The 27334-nt window shown below is 39.6% G+C and overlaps 1 protein-coding gene across 2 annotated transcripts in view; it reads left to right on the top strand.

Annotated features, from left to right (window-relative positions):
- LOC139722191 (CMP-N-acetylneuraminate-beta-1,4-galactoside alpha-2,3-sialyltransferase-like) overlaps positions 1-24368 on the top strand; it is a 29130-nt gene extending 4762 nt beyond the window's left edge. Inside the window, exons 2-11 of one of the 2 annotated variants that reach the window (XM_071633507.1) lie at positions 3649-3754; positions 7245-7478; positions 12147-12243; positions 13206-13283; positions 15872-15966; positions 17467-17530; positions 18159-18254; positions 19745-19931; positions 20888-21028; positions 24000-24368. In XM_071633507.1, coding sequence (XP_071489608.1) covers positions 7277-7478; positions 12147-12243; positions 13206-13283; positions 15872-15966; positions 17467-17530; positions 18159-18254; positions 19745-19931; positions 20888-21028; positions 24000-24239 — 1200 coding nt within the window. In that variant the 5' untranslated portion in view covers positions 3649-3754; positions 7245-7276 and the 3' untranslated portion in view covers positions 24240-24368. Of the gene's footprint in view, positions 1-3648; positions 3755-7244; positions 7479-12143; positions 12244-13205; positions 13284-15871; positions 15967-17466; positions 17531-18158; positions 18255-19744; positions 19932-20887; positions 21029-23999 lie in introns of both variants that reach the window. The other variant, XM_071633506.1, reaches the window with a different exon arrangement.
- Positions 24369-27334: the final 2966 nt, after the last annotated feature.

Here is a 27334-nt window from a genome sequence, read left to right as displayed (position 1 = left end):
GATATCCAAAAAAGAATGATTCTAGTAAAGTGTGGGATCCACACTTTGTAATGATCGCTTTGTTTTACTTTGTTTTTGGATGTTTCAGTTATTCCAAACCCGATTTTCATCAAATAAACTTTGAATTCCTCTTAAAATGGTAGGCTCTGTACTATATCATAAGTGTTTTCTTGGTATCTTGCAAAAATTGAAAAGCCTAATTCTCATCTCAACCAAAACTGTACTATCCCTTGAAGAAGGGAGTCTCCCATTGAATCAACGCTCACTGAATCAGGAGCTGCTATTAGGCAGAGTAAGATAATTTTCTCTTGCAGAGTTTCTATCCATAGGATGAACTGTACATTAGCACTATCCGTGAAGATCAGTGAATGCCACAAACTAAGACCCCGTTTACAGTGTGAGGCTCGGCCGCGGCTCGGCCCTGCCCTGCTTCAGTGTAAAGGCGCAAAAGGCCAAATGCGAGGCCAAAATTGGCCTCGCATTTGGCCTCGCTCTGGAGGTGGTCTCGGCCATGGCCGAGCCACGGCCGAGCCCGGCCTTTTCTCAGTGTAAACGTAAACTGAGCCAAATGCGCGACCAATTTTAGTCAGGCTTCCAAGCCCTCTGCCTGTACTATTTCGCTGTTTAGGATATTAACCCCCTCAACGTCGAAAGCTAGTATAGTTTAAGGTGGTTTTGTCCTGCAAAGGATTTTTTTTCCTTCGGCAAAGATCTTTGCCCGAACGGTGACTTCGTCGCCACGGAATTCATTTGGCAAAGGGTCTGAAAACTAGACAAAACCAAATTGCGTTTGTTTACAAGCAGAGCGCCACTACGACAAAATATTGAAAGGTTTGAATTAAAAGCATGGCCGAGCCCAGCAGTGTAAACGGTCAAAATTGCGAGGCTCGGCCGCGCAATTGAGGCTGGCTGCGGCTGCAGCCGAGCCCGGCCACGCACTGTAAACAGGGTCTGACAGTCTGTTTTCATGCATTTGCCTCACCCTGCAAAGTTTGACTGGCACCTCATGAGTTCACCCATGTGCATTTGATTTACTGTAAGTTATCCTATCTGAAAGGGGTCTCAAACCTTCTCTTATCTCCTGCTTAAGCATCATTGTTTTTAGCCATGATAGTGTTTGTCTTTATGGTCAACTATGTGTTGGTGGTATGTCATTGGATCCTACTTCCCATGATAAAAAAGACGATTCGATAAAACTTGCCATTTACCCTGCTGAGTGATGTGATTGGCCTGGTAAGATACAATGACGATGCATTGACGAGGTAAAATTGTAGAGTGCTTGCTTGCCGAAGGGGTTCTGAATACTAGACTAGAATGACTTCTGTTTTTGTTTTGTGTGTTTCAGAGCATGGCAATGTCTCCCTCGTTAGGCTGCGTTGTCAAGTGCAATGTTCTGCAAACAGTCTGATTTCCCAGAGGGCAGGCTGTCTGGGGCGTAGATTCTCACCTCTCCCCCAAATTCCCAGACATTTGGAATTATTCCTAAGTACCAGGGATGCCTCAAAGATCCCTGACATGTAGGGAGGATCCGTTGGTGGGCAGCTGACAATTCTCTGCAACCTCTACCACAGATTAGCTGAGCCAAGTTTAAAAACATAATGCATACTTTGTATATGTAGTAAGGTGTGACTGACAAAGGTTGAGTTGGAAATGGTTGCTTTATTCTAAAAGTGTCAAATGTCAATGTTCAATGCAATATTCAACTCTTTCTGCATCACAGATTGTGTCTCCAAATGATAAGTCTGCTACTGATGCACAAAATGTAAACTTTTAAATAGCAGAGATAGCTTCATATCAGCATGCAATGGGAAAATGTCACAGTATTATGCAGTCAGTGCTTATCTGAGTTGACTCCTCCACCAACCAAATAAAATAGAAAAAAAAATCCTCTCGTTATAGTGCTTATATCTGAATAATAATTATATAATTTATATTTCTCATCAGCTGAAGACTCTGTGTTATGTGTATGGCATGGAATGATACTAAGACACTTCAAGAACAGAAGAAAAGGGAACAGATGTAAAGGATGCATCCAGTTGTCCAAAAAGGATGCAGTGCAGGCTAGACCCACATTTTGCCATTATGGAAGGAGAGAGCTGCCTCTCAGACCTGGATTAGTGATCTTTCCTTTTGCTCCAGTTTCTGGCTGCCTCCTGGAAAGTCGGGCGTCTTGATCCGCGTCACTCTTGCAGCGATCCGTCCAGGCGCGATGGCCAAAGAAGAAACGGAGCAAAACAAACAAAGCAATGCACTTTTCAGTCGTCTACCTCCCAATCTCTCCCCAGTTTCCTCCTAGTTCCTCTCTCCATCCCTAACCCCCCCCCCCCCATCTCTCCCTCTCCCTCTTCTCTCGCGTGACTTCTCCATTTCATCTTGTGATCAGTTGGTGTCTTGTTGATAGGAATGTGATGCACTGACTGCTTAGAAACACATACTACTCTTTCCACAGGTGGCTTTAGTGGTTATTTGGAAAAGCCAAAAACAGTAATCATGTCTTGGTTATTGCATGCATGTGTGTGTGCGTGTGTAGGCACGTGTGGAAAATGACTGAATCAGCAAGATGAAATTCCTGTTTGAGAAAGAAACCCAAGGGAGTGGAGAGACTGGAGCTGGTGGTACTGTAGAGCATAGTCGGTCAAACTTGGCCATTGAGAAAAGATCTAGTCAACGTTTTAGAGACCACCTTTTATTTGGAGTATAGCACATGGCTGGACCATTCTAGCCCATTCTAGTCAAGTGTGCAGGGTAGGTTTAATTTCCATTGCCTATTCCAAACTTGTTAAAGTTAGGCCAATTTACACTGTATATTACAGTTGATATTATGGGGAATGTTTCAATTTAGCATGTTTTCTTCTTGTTGAGGGAAGATGCCATCAACTAGCCGAAGGCGAGGAGAAAGCGATTTCCGCAAGAGAGATGCTGGTCATATGAGAGATACATGTAGTGAGAGCAGCTGTGAGAGAAGAGATGAGATGGAGAGAGACATATTGCAAGTGTCATGCTATTCATGCTGAAATTACCTATAGGACAATGCACACTTGTCTTTCAAACTCTTGTTGTGTCTCTGGTATGATCATCATTCACGCTAGACTGGCACGCTGGTTCCTCAATCCAGGACGATCCATCATGGGGGAGTATGAAAATGCATTCAGCGTACGAAACTCATTGGAAACTCATTAAGGATCGGTGTCTTCACCGTTCAAGATTCCTGAAGCTGTTCTCTACGACCCATGATCATAATTTATCACTTGATGTGGGCCTACTTTAAAATGAGCAGTATACATGCATGGCTTGTTCCGTTTACTAGGTCTACTTTACTACTGTAGATGGAAATAGATGTTGATGCACAGCATGTCCATGTGACATGTACGGTACATGTAAATTGTATGTGAAATTAGCTTTCTATTTCTCTACAAGCATAATTTGCTCTGGTGTGTGTGTAATATTTCTGCATTTATTTTGAATCATTTATAACATACGTATACATGTGGTTTAGTGTGCCTCCATACAAGACTTGTGCCATTTGCACTTGGTGTATGTGTATTTTGCCTTTAGACAGTCATACATGACTTATGCCATTTACACCTGGTGTATGTGTAGCAATAATTGCTTTTACATTGTATAATGTACCATTTACTTCTTGTGTAGGAGGCTGACTGACTTCATGCTGTGAGTATGAAGCTGGATTGCTGACTGGCCCAGTGATAGCAATTTTTCTGGAGTGGATTTTTATTGAGGTCATTCTGACAGCAAGGTAAGAGTGCCATCAAGTACAAATTCTTTTTCTATGAATCTTGAAAAGAGGAAATACAATGCATCTAAATGCACTCTACTGTATGTCTCAGAAAAAATTACAATGGGACCCTCCACACCAATAACTTTCAAAATAGTGAATCAATCCAAATATACATAGCACTTTCAGGGTGTGAAACTATAACTTAGTACCCACATTTTACAGAAAACCTTGAGCATTCGATTTGCTTCAGTGGTCAAGAGAAATGAGGATTTTCGTAGAGCATATCAGGAATCCCTTCCCTCCAAGGTCTGTCCATTGTGTTCATACATTAATATGCAGTTCCAAGAGCATCCAAGTGCTATAATTTGGAAGAATCAGACCCATGACTCGCTTTACAACGATCCACATTTCTCTGTGACCACTTAACGAAATTGAATGGGGTTTTCTACAAAATATAGCTATAAAGATATTATATTGTAAGACCCTGAAACAGCATGCAGATAGTTTAATCATATTGGAAGTTATTGATGCAGAAATCCGGTTTATTGTAATTTTTTTTTTTGGGGGGGGGGAACACACTGTGCTGTCAATGAATCATGTTTGTGTATCATTGTCTGCACTCATGGCAAAAGGCATAAAGTAAATTTATGTTGGCTTCTATTTCTCCTTTTTTCAGATATTTTAGATTGATCAATATATAATGAACTAGATATATCGCTACGGCTACTGATATGCCTCCGCCATAATGCATGGTTCTCCTAATAGGTCTATAGTACCATGTCTTGACAATGTGTGATGTCAGTTTCACACAATTGGCAAAATATTAAAATGACAGGTTTGACACAAATGTGCTGAATGTTCACTTTCCTAGAACTAGGTTCAATTGGATGAATGATTAAAATGTCAGAGTGCAGGTATTTGGGGAACTGATGATTTTTACTTGACTTTTGACCCTTTTATATTTAGTTTATGCATTGAGTAATTTTCAAGGTATTGAGAAAAAGTATAATTTCAGTATCAAATGGGAAAATAGCATTATCTAAACCTGGCCTTTGACCTTTGACCTCACAGTTCCAAAGAGAATCACTGTTAAGTTGAACATGCATAAATATGTAAGTTTCATGATGATACATACCTTGAGTTACTTTCAAGATATGGAGGAAAAAGTGCAATTTAGCACTTTCACTTGACCTTTGACCTTTTGACCTTTGACCTTTTGGCAAGAAACTTCCCCAAAAATATATATTGGGTAATACAAGCCATACATCAAGTTTAAAAAAAAAAAAACCTTCAGGCATATTGCATTTTAAGGAAAGTAGTGATATTTTGAGGAGTTAACCTCGACCTTTGACCCCCTGACCTTTGACCCATGACCCCCAACTTCCCTAGATAATCACTGCCCATCAGTACAAGCATATATACTAAGTTCCATGAAGATACCTTTAACCATTTGCGAGATATGGAGAAAAACATGGAATTTCAATTTTTTTTCAAAAAATAACCTGTGACCTTTGACCTTTGACCCTGCGACCCTAAAATCCACACAAAGTATTATCCCCCAAGGATATACCCTCATACCAAGTTTGATGTAAAACCACCACACGGTTCTTGAGATATCGACAAAAACAAAACGGGACGGACGGACGTACGGACGGACGGACGGACGACCCGAAAACATAATGCCTCCGGCCACTTCGTTGCGGAGGCATAAAAATAACTCTTGAATGAAAAGAAGTACAGCATGTCATTTCCTCAAATTTCCTTATGTTTCCTTTTCATTATTCAAAACAATCACACTGGCAGGAAAGTAAAGCCTGCCAAATTTTCATGTGTGCTATTGTAATGTAGATGGTAGGCTTTGTTTCTTTGCTTGTGTGATAGTTTTGATGAGAAGCAAATTGAGGAAAATTGAAGAAATAATACAGATCAAACGCACACTTGATGAAAATGCAAGAATGCTGAAACCGCTATTCTCAGCTGTCCTGTGTGACAGTATGAAATATTACATGGACAAATAGTTTTAAAAACAAACTTTGTGGTAATATAATGACATAAAATACTAATTTATGTTTTTGTCATTCATTTCACTGAAACTACAGTTTAAAGTTTCTGGAATGTTGGATTTTATGATATTATACACATTAACTTTATTTGTCCCCGCCGAACGAGTTCGAGCAGGGGACTATGAAACGGGCTCCGTAGGTGTGTGTGTCCGTCCGTCCGTCCGTCCGTCCGTCCGTGTGTCCGTGTGTGCGTCCGTGTGTGATCAAAATCTTCAATTTGCTACTTCTCTGTCATTTATGAGCCAATTTTGATTCTGTTTGCTTTATATGATAGCACTACATGGGAGCTTTAAAACTTCTACACAGAATTTCAGTCGTGACCTTTGACCTTGACCTTTGACCTATATTGTACATTTTGCTACAAAATGCTACTCCTTCGCCATTTCTAACCTGATTTCGATTCCGTTTGCTTTATATGATGGCACTAGGTGAGGGCTTCAAAACTTCTACACAGAATTTTGACCTTTGACTTCTTTGACCTTTGACCTTGATTTTTGACCTATATTGTACATTTTGCTACAAAATGCTACTCCTTCGCCATTTCTAACCCGATTTCGATTCCGTTTGCTTTATGTGATGGCACTAGGTGAGGGCTTCAAAACTTCTACACAGAATTTTGACCTTTGCCTTCTTTGACCTTTGACCTTGATTTTTGACCTATATTGTACATTTTGCTACAAAATGCTACTCCTTCGCCATTTCTAACCCGATTTCGATTCCGTTTGCTTTATGTGATGGCACTAGGTGAGGGCTTCAAAACTTCTACACAGAATTTTGACCTTTGCCTTCTTTGACCTTTGACCTTGATTTTTGACCTATATTGTACATTTTGCTACAAAATGCTACTCCTTCGCCATTTCTAACCCGATTTCGATTCCGTTTGCTTTATGTGATGGCACTAGGTGAGGGCTTCAAAACTTCTACACAGAATTTTGACCTTTGCCTTATTTGACCTTTGACCTTGATTTTTGACCTGTATTGTACATTGGCTACAAAATGCTACTCCTTCGCCATTTCTAACCCGATTTCGATTCCGTTTGCTTTATGTGATGGCACTAGGTGAGGGCTTCAAAACTTTACACAGAATTTTGACCTTTGCCTTCTTTGACCTTTGACCTTGATTTTTGACCTGTATTGTACATTGGCTTTAATATGCTACTCCTTCGCCATTTCTAACCCGATTTCGATTCCGTTTGCTTTATGTGATGGCACTAGGTGAGGGCTTCAAAACTTCTACACAGAATTTTGACCTTTGACTTCTTTGACCTTTGACCTTGATTTTTTACCTATATTGCACATTTTGCTACAAAATGCTACTTCCGGCGGGGACATATATTACGCACCGCGTAATTTCTACTTTTCCTTGTTTCTAATACAGAAGAGAGAACATTTGTGCTATTTGAGTACCCTTTGTTCAGTCTCAGCAATTGACCATTTTGTATCAGAAGAGGAATTCAGTGGGACCAGCGACATAACGATGGCTCGGTTCTTGCGGATGGCCCGCATCGTCGACCACCAAGCTCCCAGCGTCGTGCGGGGCCTCTTCTACCTGATCCTGGTGTGCATACTGGTCCTCGCTGCGGACGTCATGCTGCTCCAGTACAGCCGCAACCAGAACGCCTCACTTCTTGCTGCCTACAACCCGGGCGCCAAGCCGCGTCGGAGACCCGGCCTGATGGGTGAGTACATTTAACTCAAGATGATACACTTCAGTGTCGGTCAGTGTTTCCATGGCAGATTTCGTTTGCAGGGAAATTTACCGCTGGCATATATTTCAAAAGGGCAGACCAAAGTTACAGAAGGGACAGATATATGTTTTCATTTTAAACTTGACTCATTATTTACCTGTTTGAGGTAAGGTTTTAAGGAGGGGAAAGACAAAACTGTGTGGAAGCCATGTTATGTAATAAGATTTGTCCTTTTTTCCATTTTATCGCATTTACAAGTAATTTGAAATCCTTGCAGTATGTCTTACAGAGACAACTTTACATAACCAATAAGAAGAGCATCTGGTTAATCTGTTTTCTGCTACACGCATGGAGCTACATGCGCGCCATGCTACAAATGATTTCAGTATTTTAGTCTATTTGAAACTCAAGTATTGTAAAGCAGGAAGAAGATCAAGCTCAAAGTCACATTGAAATTTTATAAATATGTGCAAATCACATGTTGTATTATATACTGTATGAATTTACAGGTTTTTGTCCCCGCCGAACGAGTTCGAGCAGGGGACTATGAAACGGGCTCCGTACGTGTGTGTGTCCGTGTGTCCGTCCGTCCGTCTGTCTGTCCGTCCGTCTGTCTGTGCGTCCGTGTGTGATCAAAATGTTCAATTTGCTACTTCTCTGTCATTTATGAGCCAATTTTGATTCTGTTTGCTTTATATGATAGCACTACATGGGAGCTTTGAAACTTTACACAGAATTTCAGTTGTGACCTTTGACCTTGACCTTTGACCTATATTGTACATTTTGCTTCAAAATGCTACTCCTTCGCCATTTCTAACCCGATTTTGATTCCGTTTGCTTTATATGATGGCACTAGGTGAGGGCTTCAAAACTTCTACACAGAATTTTGACCTTTGACTTCTTTGACCTTTGACCTTGATTTTTGACCTATATTGTACATTGGCTACAAAATGCTACTCCTTCGCCATTTCTAACCCGATTTCGATTCCGTTTGCTTTATGTGATGGCACTAGGTGAGGGCTTCAAAACTTGTACACAGAATTTTGACCTTTGACTTCTTTGACCTTTGACCTTGATTTTTGACCTATATTGTACATTTTGCTACAAAATGCTACTCCTTCGCCATTTCTAACCCGATTTCGATTCCGTTTGCTTTATGTGATGGCACTAGGTGAGGGCTTCAAAACTTCTACACAGAATTTTGACCTTTGACTTCTTTGACCTTTGACCTTGATTTTTGACCTGCATTGTACATTTTGCTACAAAATGCTACTCCTTTGCCATTTCTAACCCAATTTCATTTCCGTTTTCTTTATGTGATGGCACTCGGTGAGGGCTAACACTTCTACACAGAATTTTGACCTTTGACTTCTTTGACCTTTGACCTTGATTTTTGACCTATATTGTACATTCGCTACAAAATGCTACTCCTTTGCCATTTCTAACCCGATTTCGATTCCGTTTGCTTTTTGTGATGGCACTAGGTGAGGGCTTCAAAACTTCTACACAGAATTTTGACCTTTGACTTCTTTGACCTTTGACCTTGATTTTTTACCGATATTGTACATTTTGCTACTAAATGCTACTTCCGGCGGGGACATATTTTACGCACCGTGTAATTTCTACTTTTCCTTGTTTTATATGAACAACAGACAGCAAATTATTAAAAAGGTTTTAGTTGTTTTTTAAGGAGGGCTGCAGAGCTCGAAGACATTGTAAAATGATGTACCCTCAGCAACTGCATTTGAAGCTCTGTAGTTAAAATGTGATATGGTTTGCCTCAATAAAAATGGGAAAGAAAAAAATCATCACAGATTATTTCATAAGTTTTGTGGACCCTTTTGATATGAGAACAATTGTCTCTCATTTGGCTTGTAATTAGACTTTGTGACGCACTGTTTGCTAAATATTGTACTTTATACCAAGTGTTTTTCAATAGTACATGCTGACTTTCAATCATTGCATGTAGAGCCTTGTAGTTTCCATGCCATACCTCTTCAACTCTCTACATCACTTGCTCAATAGGTAGTGGGAATAGTTGAGAAGATCACATTTTATTTTTATTTTTTTGGTGAAACATTTTTTTACTTTATTTGATATTTTTTTTTATTTGTTTAGTGATGTATTGACTTGAACACTATAAACAGATGTATACACTAATTTCTAAGATATTGCATTCAATCTAAGATTTTTGAGAACTCTTGTCTTGGCTTGTTGTTGAGTTTTGAATGAAATGGTTTGCCCTGTTTGATAGTGTTTGCATGCTGTTGAAGAATCTTTATTTGAAATTTATATGAAAGTGTTTAATAAAATGTTGTTTGTTCTCATATTTATATGCAATTGGCTGCAATCACCTCCTGTGAACCATATTTCTGAGATGAAATACGACTTCTCTGCTTGTGTCCCATCACTGTAATATATAATACTCACTCGTCCTGGTGACAGCATTGATGTGTATCCTGAAATTTTATTATGTCAGGCTTGCAGTCATAGTCAGATGAATCAAAAGCAAATAATAGCATGAAAGGAGAATTTTGATAGCTTTAACACCACCAGCAAGTGGAGATGGGGAAAATGCTGAATTAAATGCCATGCGTCATCTAGCAGCTAGGGCTGTTAACATTTATACAAGCCTGTACATCTATTAATCAGGGAGATTCCAGATTTTTTTTTCAGGGAGATCCCCAAACTTGTGTTACATTTGTGTCTAAAGGCTAAAACTCAGGGAAGCTGTCACACTATACTTTGTCAAAGAGATAGGTGAATTTTCAGGGAGACTCCCAGAATCAGGGAAACGTGGCAGCTCGTTTAAAGCTATACAATGTGCATGTAGTTCTTAACCCCTTTGTGTGCTGTGAGTATTGATTGATACACAGAAAACCCCATAGCATATTGTACACACTATTCAAAGTCCCTGGCGCAGGAAGGGTTAACGAACATGTGTGACCCTCTATATATCAGAAACAGAAAAATTTTACTTCAAATCTTTCCACTATATCGCATGTAGGTACATACATAGAAGGCAGCTGCCAGTAAGTAAACAATGCACTGTGAATATTTTATCTTGCTTGTTTACTCTCTTTATATATATCACAACATATCTGAGTTCATGTATATCTGTGTGGTCTGTGATAATTAACATCCCTTCCAACCACTCACACAAACTGCACCTGATACCTGTTCAGGGTGATTTTATACACAGTAATGGTGGTGCTGCACACTCGTGTTTTTATTTCAGGGTCTGAAATTAACATTGTGTGATGGCCAAGATTTTGCAGTTATACTCTTATTAATCCCTAATCTCTGTTTAATATGCTTCTCAGTGTGAATGAAATAATAGTACAATGGAATAACGAGACTAGAAAATATGTACCTTTCTTCTCATGAATATCTGCCAGGAAAGCTTGGCAGATGAACTTGGGCGTAACAGTTTTCTGAATATTATCATATTCATTTTCATGGTACTATTAATTGCACAATGTTATGGAAAGAGTTGCACCCTTACTGATACCTAATTTTTTTTTGACATAATATTTCATAATATCTCATATTTGTATATTATGTGTAATATAGCTATATTGTCATATCTGTTTTTTATGTTATCATTTCCAAACGAATGCTAAACAGGTTGCCTTTACATAATTTATAGTTTTTTAATGTGTAACAACTTGTTTATTAACTACAAGATAAATAAAAGCCTAACTTGGTGTTATTTTTGTTTTCTAATATGTGATGTGCACTGTGTTGAAGTAGCATAAAATTTGGGTCAACGTTCAATGCTGAAGACTTTCCCTCATTGGAGTAAAATATAACACTGAGAACTGAATGTTGTCACACTGATTAGAATGATTCTTAACTCTATCATGTGTTATAATTATCTATTATAATCAATTTCACAGAGGATGTTTTATTTACAGTGTTGACAGTTTTATGACTTCCATGCCCATAATCTGTATTCAGCACAGCATTTCTGTTTCAGGGACTGTTGACTAATACATTTTGTAGTTAGAATTAGTAGGAAAGTGGGAAGTCTTAACTCATACATTGTAAACCAAGAAATTATGTCTACGGTACGTAATTTTCAGGAAGTCCAGAAAAAAAAAAGTTGCGTCAAACATAGTCGCTCCTTCCAGAGGCCCTTAAAGTTCTAGACCATGAAGCAAAATTTGAATTTTTGTGACATTTTGTGTATTGTATTCACAAGGCCATCACTCTTTATAGTCTAAATGTCAAGTTGAAGTATTTGAGAAATCATTTGCTATTAGTGTCAAGAAAATAAGCATAATCAGACAGGTAATCAGACTACTGTAAAAGTGGATATTTTCGCGCGACTAATTTTTCGCGCTCGATGGGGTAAGAAGAGTTTCACTTGTTTTTAATTCCGGAATCAAGTCATCAACTGCTGGATCGTATGACAAACAAAAATATTCGCGTGCTGTTATTTTCGCGCTAGTTTCGGGTTGCGCGAAATGCGCGAAAATTTCAACACGGCGAAAATTTCTACTTTTACAGTACTATGTCAAAATGAGAAGGAATTTGACTACCATTAATCCATTCTATACATATGGTGTCATTTGAACTGCAAGCTTCCAAATTACCAATAGTTTGTCTTCTCCATTTATGAACATTTTCTCTACAAACTATTCCTTTATTAAGCAGATGAGGATGCTGGGAGATCGGGGAAGCGTCCATGGCGGCGCAAATTCAGACATGACCGAAGGGATCCCCCGCCGTCAGTGGCCGTCCCCATAGACAGGTGAGACCACTTGCTGTACTTCGCATGACGTTTGAGGAGCTCGGTTGTGTTGGACCAGGGAGGCTTCAATCTTTAGGTCCTTGGTTCTAGCCCTGCAGGGGCAGTGCTACAGTGCAGTACCCTGCAAGCAAGATGCTCGCATTGTCATTGATCATTGGAAGGGGCTAACATGCTGCTGGTCCCCATGGTTGGTTGTGCACAAGCATTGAATGATATTTTCATCTCGCGGCCATGGATCGTCCAGCCTCTGCTTGTTGGGAGGGGTGGGGTGGAGAGGGGAGGGTGGAGAGGGGTAGGCTGCAGCCTTTGCTTCAATTTCATAGTTTTTCATTAATATGAACTCTTTTTTTTTTCCTTGCGAGATAAATCCACAGAAAGATTTTGTTACTCTGAAATGGCATGCTACCATAAGTATATTAGAAATTTGTTAATAAAGTTGATGTTACAATTGCAACAAAATGCAACACGAGACGTTGATAATAATGCACTTTGATTTTAAATGTGGTTTTTGTCAAGCCCATCGGAGGTGAGGGGAAAGTAAGGGATCGCCTGTGGCGTCTGTCCGTCCGTCGTCCGTCCATCTGTCCATCTTCCATCCGTCCGCCACCCAATGTCAAGTTTTTAGGGCGCGTTTTGATTATGGGTTATAACTTTTGATCCGTAAGTCTATTTGTGACCAAACTTGGATGGTAGATGTACCTTGGGGAGTTGATGGTCACCACAAGGTCAAAGGTCACAGGCAGGGGTCAATGAACTTTTAGGGCCCAATGTACTGTGCATTTTTGATCCATAGGTCCATTTGTGAACAAAAAACAAAAAAGTGTTGTACGTTTGTGGGCGAGACAAATTACGGCACTTGCCTTGTTTAATCATTTTGTAGCGCTCTCTTTTGTAAGATGAATGTTGAAACAAATCATGATAAGAGAGAAATGTTTAACTATGTGATTTATCTTCCATCGCAGGAAGTACTACAAGTCATCAAACATCACGTGCCGACCTGGTTACTCCCGGACAAGATTCCAGGATGCGTACGGAGAACGGTAGGGTCAGAAAGTCCCTAGTTTCAATGTTGGTGTGATAAGGATATTTGATGAATACACTACCTAATGCATATATGTTTTTGTGATGAACTCAATTATTGTTCCAAAGGCTCTGAGTTGTGAATACAGAAACAAATTGTACCTGGGTAGAGTGGGGTACGTACCTCAATCAGCACCGCAAACCTGTGTGCCAAACCATTGGACATTAGTATACCAAAGGATTGGGTTTGAAGTCTAGGGTTAATGTCCAGTAAACATGAGAGTTAAATGGTCATTCTGGCAAAACTTTTTAAACTTTGCATAGTTTGCAAAGATGAACTTCGCAAAGCTTCGTTAGTATGACTGCAGCTTGTGTTATGCCAGTGACTAAAATCATATCTACAAAGTTAATTAAGATGGGAGGGGGGGGGGGGGGGGAGGGGAGGTTGGAAAGAGAGACAGACAGAGATAGACAGAGAAATAGAAAACAGGACAAGAGTTGCCGGTCTTCCCAACTCTACAGGAGTCTGCCAAAAAATTGTATAAATTCAAGTCAATTTAGGGATTCCTTCTGCCTATTGAGATGCATACTAAACACACTGGCATCTTCCTGATTGCTGCCAGCACACCTCCCTGATTTTGATATGTGTGAATGTTGGCAGCCCAGCCAGACACAGCACATGTTGATATTAGTGAGACCAGAATTCATATAGCACCAGCCTGAGCCCATTGACACTGGAGTAATCACCTCAATTGACGTACCCCAGTTTATAGATGGGATCAATGCAAAAACTGGTAATTCCAAAGGCTTTGCTGATTTGAGATGAACACTGTGGAGGTGAATGGTGATGTGGAGCACATACAGCTAAACTTTTCTATGGCAGGGGCGGTTTCAGGAATTCCGTAAAGAGGGGGAGCGTTTACAAAATTAAAGGGGGCGCACGCACGCACCCTTTCCCCATTTTTTCTTTTTATGTCTTTTGTTTCAACAAAAAAATAAAGAGGGGGGGCGTGCGCCCGGTGTGGTCCTCCCTGGATCCGCCACTGCTATGGTAACCACTTACACAGGCACACACACACGCACACACAACTGTCTTTAGAGACGGGTGGCTGTTGTATATATACGCTAGTGCCAACTGTGCGAGTTTAATGCATCTTTTCAGTAGTGAGTATGCAGCGTGTCTTGATATGAAGATAACTCATTGGGTTCGAGAAAAAGAAGTGTTGGGGCAAAATTTGAGTTCTGATTTTCTTTGTTTATACTTTGGTTACAGTATTTACCTTGCTCGATGGCTTTATTAAAGGAAATGAAGGTCAGTTTGTGAGATACAGCTACAGTGAAAAAAAAACAAAAGAAAATGAAGAGAACGAGAACATTGTGCAAAGAGTGTAATGGAGAAAGTTCGGCATGGGGTTTACATCGGTGAGGCTATGATGTGTTCGTACACCCAGTGAGATAGGAGAGCCCCCACAATGGGGGGAAATGCGTCAGTCTCAAAACTGCCCCCCCCCCCCCCCCAAACACCTCATCATGTGTCATTGACATTGTAGACCTGCTTGTCTGGCAATGTCAGCACTAACCTGCCATTGTCCTAGACTGACACAGAGAAAGAAAAAAAAGTTAAGATTCAAACAAATTTCAATAGAAAACACGAAGTGGGAAGAGCAAGCATTATATGTAACAAACCCTTTTGCTATGACCCTGAATGAACCTGCCGGTCCATTAAACTGTATTCACTCTCTAAATTACAGCCTCTCACTTGAGGCCATGTTGTGGGGGTGGGGGTGGGAGGCGAAGGGATATTGTGTGAATAGCCTTCATGTGAAAAACGGCTGTCAATGACACAGATCACATTTACAATGTTAAGTGTAGACACCCGTAATACTGCGCAACATTTGACAATTCCATTCAGTAATGTCAAGTGGATTTTGGGAAAGGGTGTTCGTGTTTCAGAGATGGGGTTCACAACAAGAAATACAATTGCAACTGATTGACAAATTGCCCTACATGGACGTGAATACAATTTTCTTAATAATAGCAGACACAATTATTTGCAACAGATTTGTGGATATCAAAGCAGTCTGAATAACAGACCAAAAAAAGTATGGCTGTTGATGATAGTAAATTAAATTGATGTGATCACAAAAATGAGCTTTTTGTCGTATATAATGCTGATTTCACTTGAGGGTGTTCATCATACAGGTACACATATATAAACAAAATCATACTCCTGGATTTTGTATGGTAAAGAAAGTCTGTTCAACTTCAATTACGTGTAGCAAAAAAGGCTGCTGAAAACTGCTTTAAATATCCAATACAAAGCTGTAATGGAGGCAAAAGGGGCCTGAGCTTTCAATCCTGGCAGAATCTTCGTCAGAGGCAAAATGATTTTGCCTGTGACGAAGATTCTGCTAGGATCGAAAGCTCAAACCCCTTTTGACTCCAACTTCAATTACTTATACATTGGACTGGCTTCCCCTTTGAAGTTACATTGTAGAAATAGAAATACTTTTGTACTGCGTAATACGGCCAGTTCTCGTTTGAATTCAGTTTTATAGAGAGAATGGTGCATGCTTACCAATATGTTTTTGTTGTTATTCTATGCCAGGTTTGACCCGGAGATCCCCATCTTCGTCGATGCCAACTTTCTGGACAGGGAGAATGCCGTGAGCCTGCCAGTACCCTTTGGCTTCAAGGATGCAGGTGAAGTTGATCATGGGGCATTGCCCTGTCTGTCAGCAAGTTAGAAACCACATGCCCCCCCCCCCCCCCCCCCCCCCAGCTTCCCTCAATGAATGGGCACACATTTAAGGAAAACTCCTCTCTCTTTAACTCAGAATGTCCCTGTTAATTTGTGATGAAATTTATGGTGATAGTTTTTTAAAAATGATGATACATAATGATCTACAATTTTAGTTGGACAGGTAGAAAGTACTAGTACATAAAAATGTTAGTGGTCATTGTATACCTTAGCCCCTGCCCCTCCCCCCCCCCCCAAAAAAAAAAAGGATTCTCAGAAATTACATGTACTTCAATTTGAATTATCAAGTGGTAATTGGACATTTACTGTGAAGGGTAGAAATGTATAGATAGCTATTCACACTTAGGGTCAAGTTAAGGTCAAAGGTCACTGTACTGACCATTTTCAGCCGTTGTTTTTGCAAGAGATGTCAAGTGGTGATGTCATTGTGGTTTGAAGAGTAGAAAACAATAGACAAATATTTGTATGAATGTGGTAGTGGCAATATGTCAAAGGTCATTGTATAACATGGTTAAAGATCTTTTTCCAGCTGTAGCATCAGTTTGGCATTTATAGTGTTTGCCGTTAAGCCTGCATCTCCACAGATATGATCGATATGAGTAAACCACCATCCTACTTGGTATTTTTGGCAGATTTCAGGATGCGAATGGAAAATGTGTGCTTATTCCACAAAATATGGCAGCTATGTTCAAACTTCAAATCCTTGGTCCTGAGGAAGCATGAGAATACTTTGTCGTCCTAACTTAATTTGCAACTCGAAATCCTACTGCGTAATCTTTATCGGAGAACAATTAGATGTGACAGGTTGATTGCATTAAACCTGAATAAAATCAGTATAAAAATTAAAGATTTGCCTGTGTAAGATTAAAATACTAAATTACATGTAGTCTTCTTAACTGTCACCAATCTAAGGATCAGTGATATAGTTAGGAATTTACAGTCACTGATAAACCTGCAACAGAAAGTTGCAGTGGTGTGTGATCAAAAAAGGACTCATATGAAAGGGATGTTTTATTTCTGTTATATGAAGTACTAGCAAAGGTTATTAAAAATCATGATGCAAAGATACAGCATCAGATTACACAAATGTGGTTTCTGGTACGTAATGGAGTAACAAGTGAAGAGTTTGATCACAAAAACAGGGTAACTCCATTCTTGTCGATTGAGATATTTGCAATTAAACCTTTAAAAAAAAAAGAAAATAATGAAAAAATATGAAATATTTTCAATCATAACTTTAACGATAGCACCTGTTACACAAGAAGTAAAGTATCAGTGGAAAGGCTTCATTTTGCTACATATCTGATGATGGATTTACTTCAAAATGTTTGAAAATGGCACTTTAAAGATGTTTCGCAGTCAAACTCTGCCAGTGTGGATGTAAACTGTCTTCCTAATCTTTATCTCTCACCTATGTCTTCCCATTTTTCATGTCAATAAAGAGAGCACAGTGCTAAATATCCTACAACACATGCCGGACACCGGTATGCCCGACAGTGTGCCTGAGTAAGTATCTCCATACATGTCCTGTTCAAGTCAATTTCAAATCATCATTTATCTTGTTTTTGCAATGGAACAACTAAAAATACAACTTGAGACATAAGAATTTTTATAGTGCATCCAGTCTTTTTGCATTACATGCATTAGTCATCAGAGCAAGATATGTAAAAGTGGAGATTCATACATGATTTGTTTGTTTGTTTGTTTGTTTGTTTTCTGTCTGTGCATGAGGGGGGGTGGGTAAGGATGGTATTTGCATGTTTTAATCATAAATAGTCAAAACATTACTTCAGCAGAGTACAAGCAATGTATATTCATTAAAAAAGAAATCAAGTTGCAACTTAGTTGGTTTCATGCAGTGTGAATATTAACCAATGGATGTAGTGTGTAAGATGGTGCCTCATTCACACTCAGAAAAAAATCAAATGAACTGGCACTGCTTTAAAGTTGTGAATCTGCATAATTTTGAGACTTGTAAAGGAGGAGGGGGTTTCATTCCAACTCACTCAATTTATTACTGTCATCAAAATCTTGACAAACTGTATGATAAGAGAATTTGATACTCCATGACCAGAAGCTTGTGCTGGATGAGAATGCCACAACCTCTATATTTATGTGAAATCTATTCTTCCAGGAAGTCTTGTCTGCGCTGTGTGGTGCAAGGCAATGGCGGCGTGGCAGCAAGAACGCACCTGGGTGATGTTATCAATAACTTTGATGTTGTGTTCAGGTAACTACAATTGTAGTAGTTTAATATGCAAAGTCAGGTCCATGGGTCTTCCCCATAATTGCATGATGTTAAGGGCCTTTCCACATCAAAGGTCTTGACAAAATGGTGATTTGAAATGCCATAGCAGGAATGATAGCTCCACAAGGCTATCTTGTATGCTTTGGTGTTATCAGTTATTCTATAGTTTCTGTGTACAAAATTTTAAGTACAATTTGACAATGAATGCTGTCAATCAGTGCGTTGTTTGTAGGAGGAGTTTGAATGCAAAAACTCATAAATCCACTTTTAGCAACTAGAGGTAGTTGAGATCGAAGATGCTGAAAAGACAAAGAAAATAAACCTTTAATATATGTTATTAAAGGGACTTTCCAGACGATTTTCATAATTTCACATCTTGTAGTACATAAATCGACAACTCCATGTATAGATTTGTGGAATTTATTGTGGTTCTTGAGCAGAGAAACAATACTTTGAAAAACCTTAAACAAATTACACTGAACAAGGATGATGACGTAGCAGGTTCACATATTTCAGAAATGTAGCAGTGTAATTCCATTACAATACCGCTTGCTTGCGAGTTCACCTGTGTATAATCTATGCATGCCTTCTTCTTTTGTTCTGCTTCCTTGAGCCCCAACTCATGCATTCTTATGGTGACTCTGCCATGTCATCATCCTTGTTCATTGCAATTTGTTCCAAATTTTGAAATTATTCTAATTCTTCATCCCGATTCTCACAAATTCTGAAACTCTGTCCTTAGTATAAGTAGTTTATAGTTGTTCAAATGTAAAAATCTGAAAATTATCCGGAGGTCTCCTTTAATGTTACATGTGAATGATACATGTATCTTCAAAACTCTTTGTTATGTCATGAGTGCAGTATCATTGTACATGTAAGTGTTAAATGATGTTACTTAAATAGCTTTGAAAATGGCATTTATCTGTGTTTTCCCCCAGCCTATACAGGAATGTACATGTGGGATTGGTTTGAAATCCATGATAATAAATTAAACCATAACAATGCTTTTGTTCTTTATGATTTTATTTTACTTTTTTTTGGGGGGGGGGGGGGCAGAGTGAGAGGAACTCTTTCTTTTGGTTTGATACCCTTCACTAATCTGGTAGGAAATTTATGTAAAGAATGCAGATTCTTTCATTTGGTTTGCATTTTATTCGATGAGTAGCAAACCTTATTTATGGATAAGTTGATTTGCTAAAACTAGATTGGTTAGATTTGAAGTTGATACAAGGTTGAGGTAAAATCTTGAAAGTTTGGTAATGAAATTGCTATGAGTGGTGCAAAACTTTCCGTGTATCATGTTTAGCCATCTGATAATTACAGTTGCAAAAATTTATGAGAAATTTCCACTTCTCAGAAAATTGACACAAAGACAATGAGTCAGTCTGAGCTTTAAACAAAAGGAATATAAAAAAGTTATATTTGCTTAATTGTCTTTTAGTATGCTGAAATAACTTTTGTATCCCCATTAGACTGAATTCGGCCCCAGTAGTCGCCCATTCCCACGATGTCGGCAACAAGACGACCTTTCGCATGGCGTACCCCGAGAGTGCTTTCAGGCAGGCGGATCAGTACGACTCGGGCTGGACGTTTGTCGTCATGGTGTTCAAGCCGCTCGACCTCGTCTGGCTGGAAACTGTCATTAGAGGGCGCCAGATGGTGAGTCTTTGTGTGGGACATTGATCCTTGATCAAACCCGCGGCGCTGCCAAGTCCTCTCTGATTCTACAAGAAGCTCTCTGAAAAATAAAAGAATAAAAGATAATGAACTACTTCTTTATGTTCTGACAAGAGAATTATAAAGTCTGTGGTTTTGAATTATAATTACCTATTTAGATGCATGTAACACACAAGTACTGTATCTCCTGGATTGCTTTTAGGAACCTCCTTGATTATGATCTGTGAATGTTGGTGAACCTTGTATTTTATTAACCTTTCCTGTTTGTTTCACGCAAGCTGGAGTGCTGTTTTCACTGCTTGGATGCAGATGTCTGTCTGGAAAGCTAATTATCAATGAATAGAGATTACCCAACACCCCTTATCACTCTTGGGTCACTCTGGCCTTCTTATTGGACTGAGGCACTTTGCTATTTTTGAGTGGGCTTGCTAACTATAACAACTTGGTCAAGTTTGGTGGGATTACTAAACAGTGGCAAATCCAGAGTGGGGGGGGGGGGGGGCGCACCAGGCACGCACCCCCTTTTATTGTATGTAAAAACAAAATAAATAAAAAAGATAAAAATGAAAATGAAACCTGGAAGTGGCACCAGAAATATTTTTTGTGCCCCCCCCCCCCCTTTACAGAATTTCTGGATCCGCCCCTGCTAAATGCTGATGAAAATACTTGACAAGTTAAAGTTGAGTGCCTGGACACATAATGGGATAAGTGGGAAAATGAGGCCCCTAGGGACTACATGAATGTAAAAATTAGGAAAACCAAACAAACCTAAGTGTAGGTCTCTTTGAATGAAATTAATTTTTTAGATAATACGCCAGTCGACATTTTGTGCGAAATCTTGTACCATCACACTAATGACCATTCACTGTTTATAAATTATGTCACTTCGTCTTCCTTTCTTTTTTTCTGTTTTTACCGCCTCTATTTTGGGCAAGTAGAACAGTGGTGATGGATTCTGGAAGAAGATCCCACTCAGCGTTCCCAAGCCCACCAAGGAGTTCCGCATCTTCAACCCCGAAATCCTGAGAGAAACGGCCCTGCTGATGGGCTTTAATCTACAGGGTGGGAAGTCCGACAAGGTGGGTGTTACAAGAGTAAAGCGTCACTTGGTTAGAGAAATCAACCCAAGACGAGTTGATTCTATCATGATTTGTCTGGTGAAAGGCTCCCTAATGCTTCTTTATGGCTCACCTGAGCAAAAAGGCTGGATTTAGACAAGTCTAGGCAAAAAAATCATCAGTAGGCTGAGGAGATGATAGTTTGTACAAGTGGTGGTCCGCCCCCCACCACCCAGAGGGGCCCCCTGGGATTGGCTCAAATACACAAAACCGTACCATTTTGACATTTTCATTTTACCAAAACACAGGTAGCTGGATTTTTTATTACCAAACTTGGCAGGAATCATGAATGGGGGAGCTACATGCTTAACGAATGTTCGCAATTGTTTACATTGTTTCATCTTGTTGAAAACAGTTGGCTGGATTTTCGCCAAACTTGGCAGGAATTATCAGTGTGACGAAATACTTAGTGAATGTTCATCATTTGTTGCATTTTCATCTTGTTGAAAATGGTTTGCTGGATTTTCACCAAATTGGCAGGAATTTGTGCATATCTCTTTTATCCGGCTAAATCGATTATCTGGACTTGCGCTGGTCCTGACATGGCCGGATAATCAAGGTCCTACTATACTTTCATTACATTTCTATATGTGACCATGCATCACAAAACCATCAAAAAGTCGCCAGACACTGGTTTTTAGTTTAGAGCAGTTTCTGAAAGAGCAGATTTTTATGCATTAAAATGGTGTATAACTCTCCTAACCTAGCTAAATATTGGGAAGAAAGCACACATTCTGGAAAATTGTGTACTGAAAAAAAGAGGCTCTGAAGTACAGGCTTAATTCAAGCTGACTTTGTTAATTACGATGGGAGTTGCCTGTATTATGTTTCTTCTTATGAATATCTTTCTCATAACTTTAACGATGAAGGCAGATTTATATCTTTCAGTCATTCTCTGTTTGTTTTTGTTTGTTTCGCTTTAATGTCTTACTCACATGTCAGTACCCATGACAGAGTCATAACTCTGATTGGCACATTGGCAAAAGTGATATTCGTCAACACCCTAAATAAAACTTGTGGAACAAACAAACTCCACTTCCTGGAGCCTTTGTTGGAAATGCCAAGGCCCACATTCAACTCACTGCGTCTGAAATCAGTGTCTGTATAAACATGAAATGATATGCATAGTAGTATAGAACCAATGATATCATAAATATACGTAGAGGCATCTGCTTCCCCCCTCATTATAGAAAAATTTGTGTTTTAGTCCCTTTCATAATGATTAATATTTGTAGGGTCAACACTGGATATGTTATCAATGTTAAAAGAAAAACACACACAGATTTTACTACACCAGTAAAAGTGCCAGATATTTCAATAGTTTATGTAATTCCCCCCCCCCAAAAAAAAAAAATGCAAAATGAAAGCCAACACATTTTCACAGACTGTCCTGACCTTTGACCAGAGAATGCCATGTTTTTATGCCTCCGCCACGAAGTGGTGCCGGAGGCATTATGTTTTCGGGTTGTCCGTCCGTCCGTCCGTCCGTCTTTCCGTCCGTCCGTCCGTCCGTCCTTCCGTCCGTCTGTCCTTCCGTCCGTCCGTAATAAATTTTGTGGACAGGGTAACTATCAAAACCTTTTAAAGTATCCTAATGAAACTTGGCATGTATGTGTATTAGGGGGTGAAGTTGTGCCTATCAACTTTTGGGTGCACATGGTCAAGGTCAAAGGTCAAAAGGTCAAGGTGAAATACGTAAAATTTCACTATTTCCTCCATATCTATGCAATGCCAGAAGATATTTTCTTGAAACTTAGTGTATACATGTATTACCCAATTAAGATTCTCTGGTGAAAGTTTTGGGTCATGAGGTCAAAGGTCAAAGGTCAAAAGGTCAAGTTAGAATATTAAAACTTCGCTTTTTTCTCTGTACCTAGGAAATTGTTCAAGGTATCTTCATGGAACATAGTATATATACATGTACTGACTGGCAGTTATTATCTAGAGAATATAGGGTTCACAGGGTCAAAGGTCAGGGGTCAAAGGTCAAGTGTAACACTTCAAATTTTTTTCTATTTCCCTCATACATGTATTTATGCAATGCCAGCAATTTTTTTTTTTTTTTTGCACTTGGTGTATGCATGTATAACCTAGATTATCTGGAAATTTTCTTTTTCTCTTTTTTTTTTTTTTTTTTTTTTTTTGGGGGGGGGGGGGTTTGCCTCAGGTCAAAAGGTCAAAGATCAAGGGAAAGTGCTGAACTAACTTTTTCCTCCATATCTCAGAAGTGGCTCAAGTTATCTTGAAACTTACTACATATTTATGCATGTTCTGCCTGACAGTGATTATCCTATGAATTTTAGGGTCAAAGGCCAAAAGAAAATGGTAACAGTGTACTTTTCAATACAGAAATTACACTTTTTCTCCATACCTTGAAAATTACAGTATTCATACACTTATGAATGGGTCAAAGTCAAGTTAAAGTCCTTGAATCCCCAAATACATGCTCTCCTATTCATCTAATTAAACCTAGGTAAAGGAAGGTGAACATTCAACACATTTGTGACAAACATGTAATTTCAATATTTTGCCAATATTGTGAAAATGTAAGTATACATTATCCACATGTACTATAGACCTATTAGGAGAATCATGCATTATGGCGGAGGCATAGCAGTCGCCTTAGCGACATTTCTAGTTGTTTTTGTTTTTCATTTTCTTTTTCTTTTTCTTTCCTTTTTTGGTAAATATGATATGAAAACAAACAGATTATGACACTTCATGAAGAAAAAAAAAAGGTACGTTGATGTTTGAAGTTTGCAGTAGCTGGCAATAGTCACCAAATTTCAACAATGCATACCAACTGTGATGCCTGGCCACTGCTCCGTGTAGGACCAAAAATTGTTTTAAAGTGTTTGATCTCTTACATATGTCTGTGTGTGTGTCTCTCCCTCCTCCCTCCTCCCTTCTCCCTTCCTTCACTGACTTCTAGAACATTCCAACAAGTGGGATGCTTGCCATCATGATGGCGCTGCGGGTCTGCGACGAGGTAGCCGTGGCGGGCTTCGGCTACAACCCGGACAAGCCCAGCGCGCCGCTCCACTACTACGACTCGCTGCCCATGAGGGAGATCTGGCGGTCGTGGACCCATGACATCCACCACGAGAGGGTCTTCCTGCGGCTCATGAAGCAGCAGGGTATCATCACGGACCTCACAGGGGGGATTCGGTAGCCCCCCACCACCACCACTACCACCACCGACAGGTGGTCCTCACCCTACTACCCCACCCACCTCTGGAAGTTATACCATCGGAAAGGTGCCATTTGCATGTGGTAGGAGACTGTGCTGTGTGGAGGGAAGCATGAGACTATTAAGCTCTTGTTTATTACAAGAGTTTACAAGTGCAGCATCACCTCTGAGGTACAGATGTGGGAGAGTGGCTGCAAGATGGAGGGCGTTGCCGTAGGAGACCGAAAGAGCTCCTTTTGGGGCATCTACCAGGAGGAGTTTGCATGCAGAACACTCCGATCACCAGCATTGGAAGCAATATCTCTTCCACCCCTCCCCTCTCATTCAGACACAAAGAAGGGCAGGTGATGTTTCAGGGGAAGAAGTAGAAGTGTTTGATCCAGTCCTTTAGAAACAAGGCATGTCCCATTATATGCCTGCCAAGAGGAACCAAGGAATAGAGAGACAGCCATGGTGCATGCAACACAGAGTTTCATTACAAAAGGAGCAGCATGATAAACAGGAATAGTTGATACCGTTCTAATAATGTGAATGGGGCTGCCATAGATAGTGTGAATTGGAGCTTAGAAGCTACAGTTGTATGAAATGATGGATCCTTTTTCAGCTTGCCTGCCTGCATGCAAATTTCTGAAATATTGACAAGATTGAAGGAAAGAGAGGTCGAGGGACCTCTGTAGTTGTGTTTGTGTGTGTGTGCGTGTGTGTGTGTGTAGCTGCTTTGTGATCTAAGAGATTATTTCATTAGTGATGTCACATCCTTTGGTCGGTCGTCTCCAGCAAACTGCCAGGATAGCAGCAGCGGGGAAATTTTGCAACAGTACTCGTCTCCTTGGTGACACGGCAGTGTGGACTCATTGTTTTCAAGGCTGCCTGTCGTGGCACACGTTAATAAGAAAGTGGGTCATTATCACCGACTGTATCTGACTCATGAGTTTTCCAAGCAGCTGTGCTTCGCTGTGCTTTCCCACTCCGGCCAAGGGAAGCAGGTGACAAAAACATTTAAATCTGAGTTCTGGCTGTCATTATGTTGGACCTTACACGTCCTACTTTGAAAAAAAAATTATGAGCAGAATGCTTATTCATGTTTTTTTTTCTCTCTCTCTCGCTTTTTTTTTTTGGGGGGGGGGGGAGGGGTGGGTGGGAGAGTTGGACATCACATTTTCTACCCATAAAGTTCCAAGTGTATGTTCCAGGTATTATCATCATGGAAAATGTGAAAGGTTGAGAATGTGCCTTATAAATGTAGGTACGGTACGAGAAAATCTTTATAGTAGTTGCCAAGCCTGATATATGTAAACCTCTTGGTAAGTCAGCACATTGCTTGTATTGTGTGTACACATTATGATGTGTACAGAAATGGAAACACCTTTATTTGAAAATTAAGAGATCGTTTGCCATTCAGCAAAATCAACTCGTACATGTATCATATCTTATTCTATCACCGCTGCTTCGTACGAACGTTTTCAGGCGGCTGTTGTGTAAATGCATCAGAAATGATCGATGGCTTTTGTACATGTATTGCAGTTCAATGAGTAATAGCGTCCCTAGTTTTATGCTCACAGTTGGCATACTGACGTCTTCCTCCTTCCACTTTTCGTCAATTAAATAAACCACTTTTCTGTGTTGAAAGGAGAAACAGAAAGAGAATACATTGTATTATGAGGAGAGTGCATACGGTATGGCATGTGCACAGCCAGCAAACTTACGTCTTGTGTGCAAACCCATGCAAAAGTTTGTCAGAAATTTTCATCGTCTTTTATTATTTTTTGGCAGACTCCCAAAGTTGGGATGCCCCTTTGACAAGGGTGCACCGTATACATGGAAATATTATGGTATTTCCATGTCACAGTATAATTTACGTCCTTCCTGCATAGAGTTTTAGATTAGAAGAGGGAAGGAATCTTTGGTGTGCGAGTCACAGCGTTGTGGAGCTGACAGTCGTTCCATTCTTCAAAGGAACTTTTCCAAGGGTATACATGACAATTCTGTAGCTGTTAAAACAGTGCATGCATATTGTTGGCAGCGTTCTTTCTTCTCAGTTGACCTCACTGACCTGCAAATAGCCACTTTTCCTTTCTGAGCAAGCAATGTGCGTAAATGCTGCCTCTATGCCTCATCGAGCTTGTACCCTGTATTAAATTTAGGGGACTTTTTATTGATCACTTTAAAGGGATGGTACAGTATTGGTGGAGCTGAGGATTTGGCTTTTTACTTTTTGCGAGATACCAAGAAACCACTTATGAAATGGTACAGAGCATGCCATTCTAAGAGGAATTAAAAGTTTATTTGATGAAAATCGGTTTTGGAATAGCTAAGACATCCATAAACAAAGTAAAACAAAGCAATCGTATTAAAATATGGGTCCCACATTTTATCAGTACATGTATTGCTCTGTTCTGGGTATCTCAGCCATTTCATAACCAATTTTCATCAAGTAAGCATTTAATTCCTCATGGAATGACATGCTTTTTCGTATTTCATAAGAGGTTTCTCATCTCACCCAAAAATGTTAAAAACCTGAAGTTAGGTCTCAACCAAAACTATACAAGCCCTTTAATACACAATGTCATTTGGAATACTTTGTTGTTCTTTTTTAATAAACTCTTTTTTTTTTCAAGAAATGCAGGGGATATTTAACCAAGGCATTTTTTTTCTGATGAAATTATATCAATGCTGTGTTTAACAACAATGTTACACCCTATGTAGATTACAGAATTCTTACATGGGGAAGCTTGCCTTGGATCAGTACATGATAACTACATGCATAATAATTGACAAAAAAGAATGTCAAGATGCATTTACTGTGTTAATTTATGTCCACATGCCGATCGCTCTTTCATTTTCTCTTTCTTTTTTGTATAAAGTAATACATGTACTTTTCAAATTGATGATTTGTATAGTAATAGTAACCTTTGGATCATTGATGCACAAAATGATATGCATGTACTGTGAACTGCCTGAAGATTTAGGCCCAAATTCCCGAAGGTGGTACAATTGAAACGATGGTTTAAATTATGGACAATTTGTATGCAGCGGCAAGTGTCGCATTGCCTATTTTGTTACGAAATCAGTCACAT

The sequence above is a fragment of the Diadema antillarum genome, unplaced genomic scaffold (genome assembly GCF_040938485.1).
Source record: "Diadema antillarum isolate AM-2024a unplaced genomic scaffold, OU_Dant_1.0 scf00000160, whole genome shotgun sequence".
Classification (NCBI taxonomy): Eukaryota; Metazoa; Echinodermata; class Echinoidea; order Diadematoida; family Diadematidae; genus Diadema; species Diadema antillarum.
This window is presented reverse-complemented; position numbering and strand designations above follow the sequence as displayed.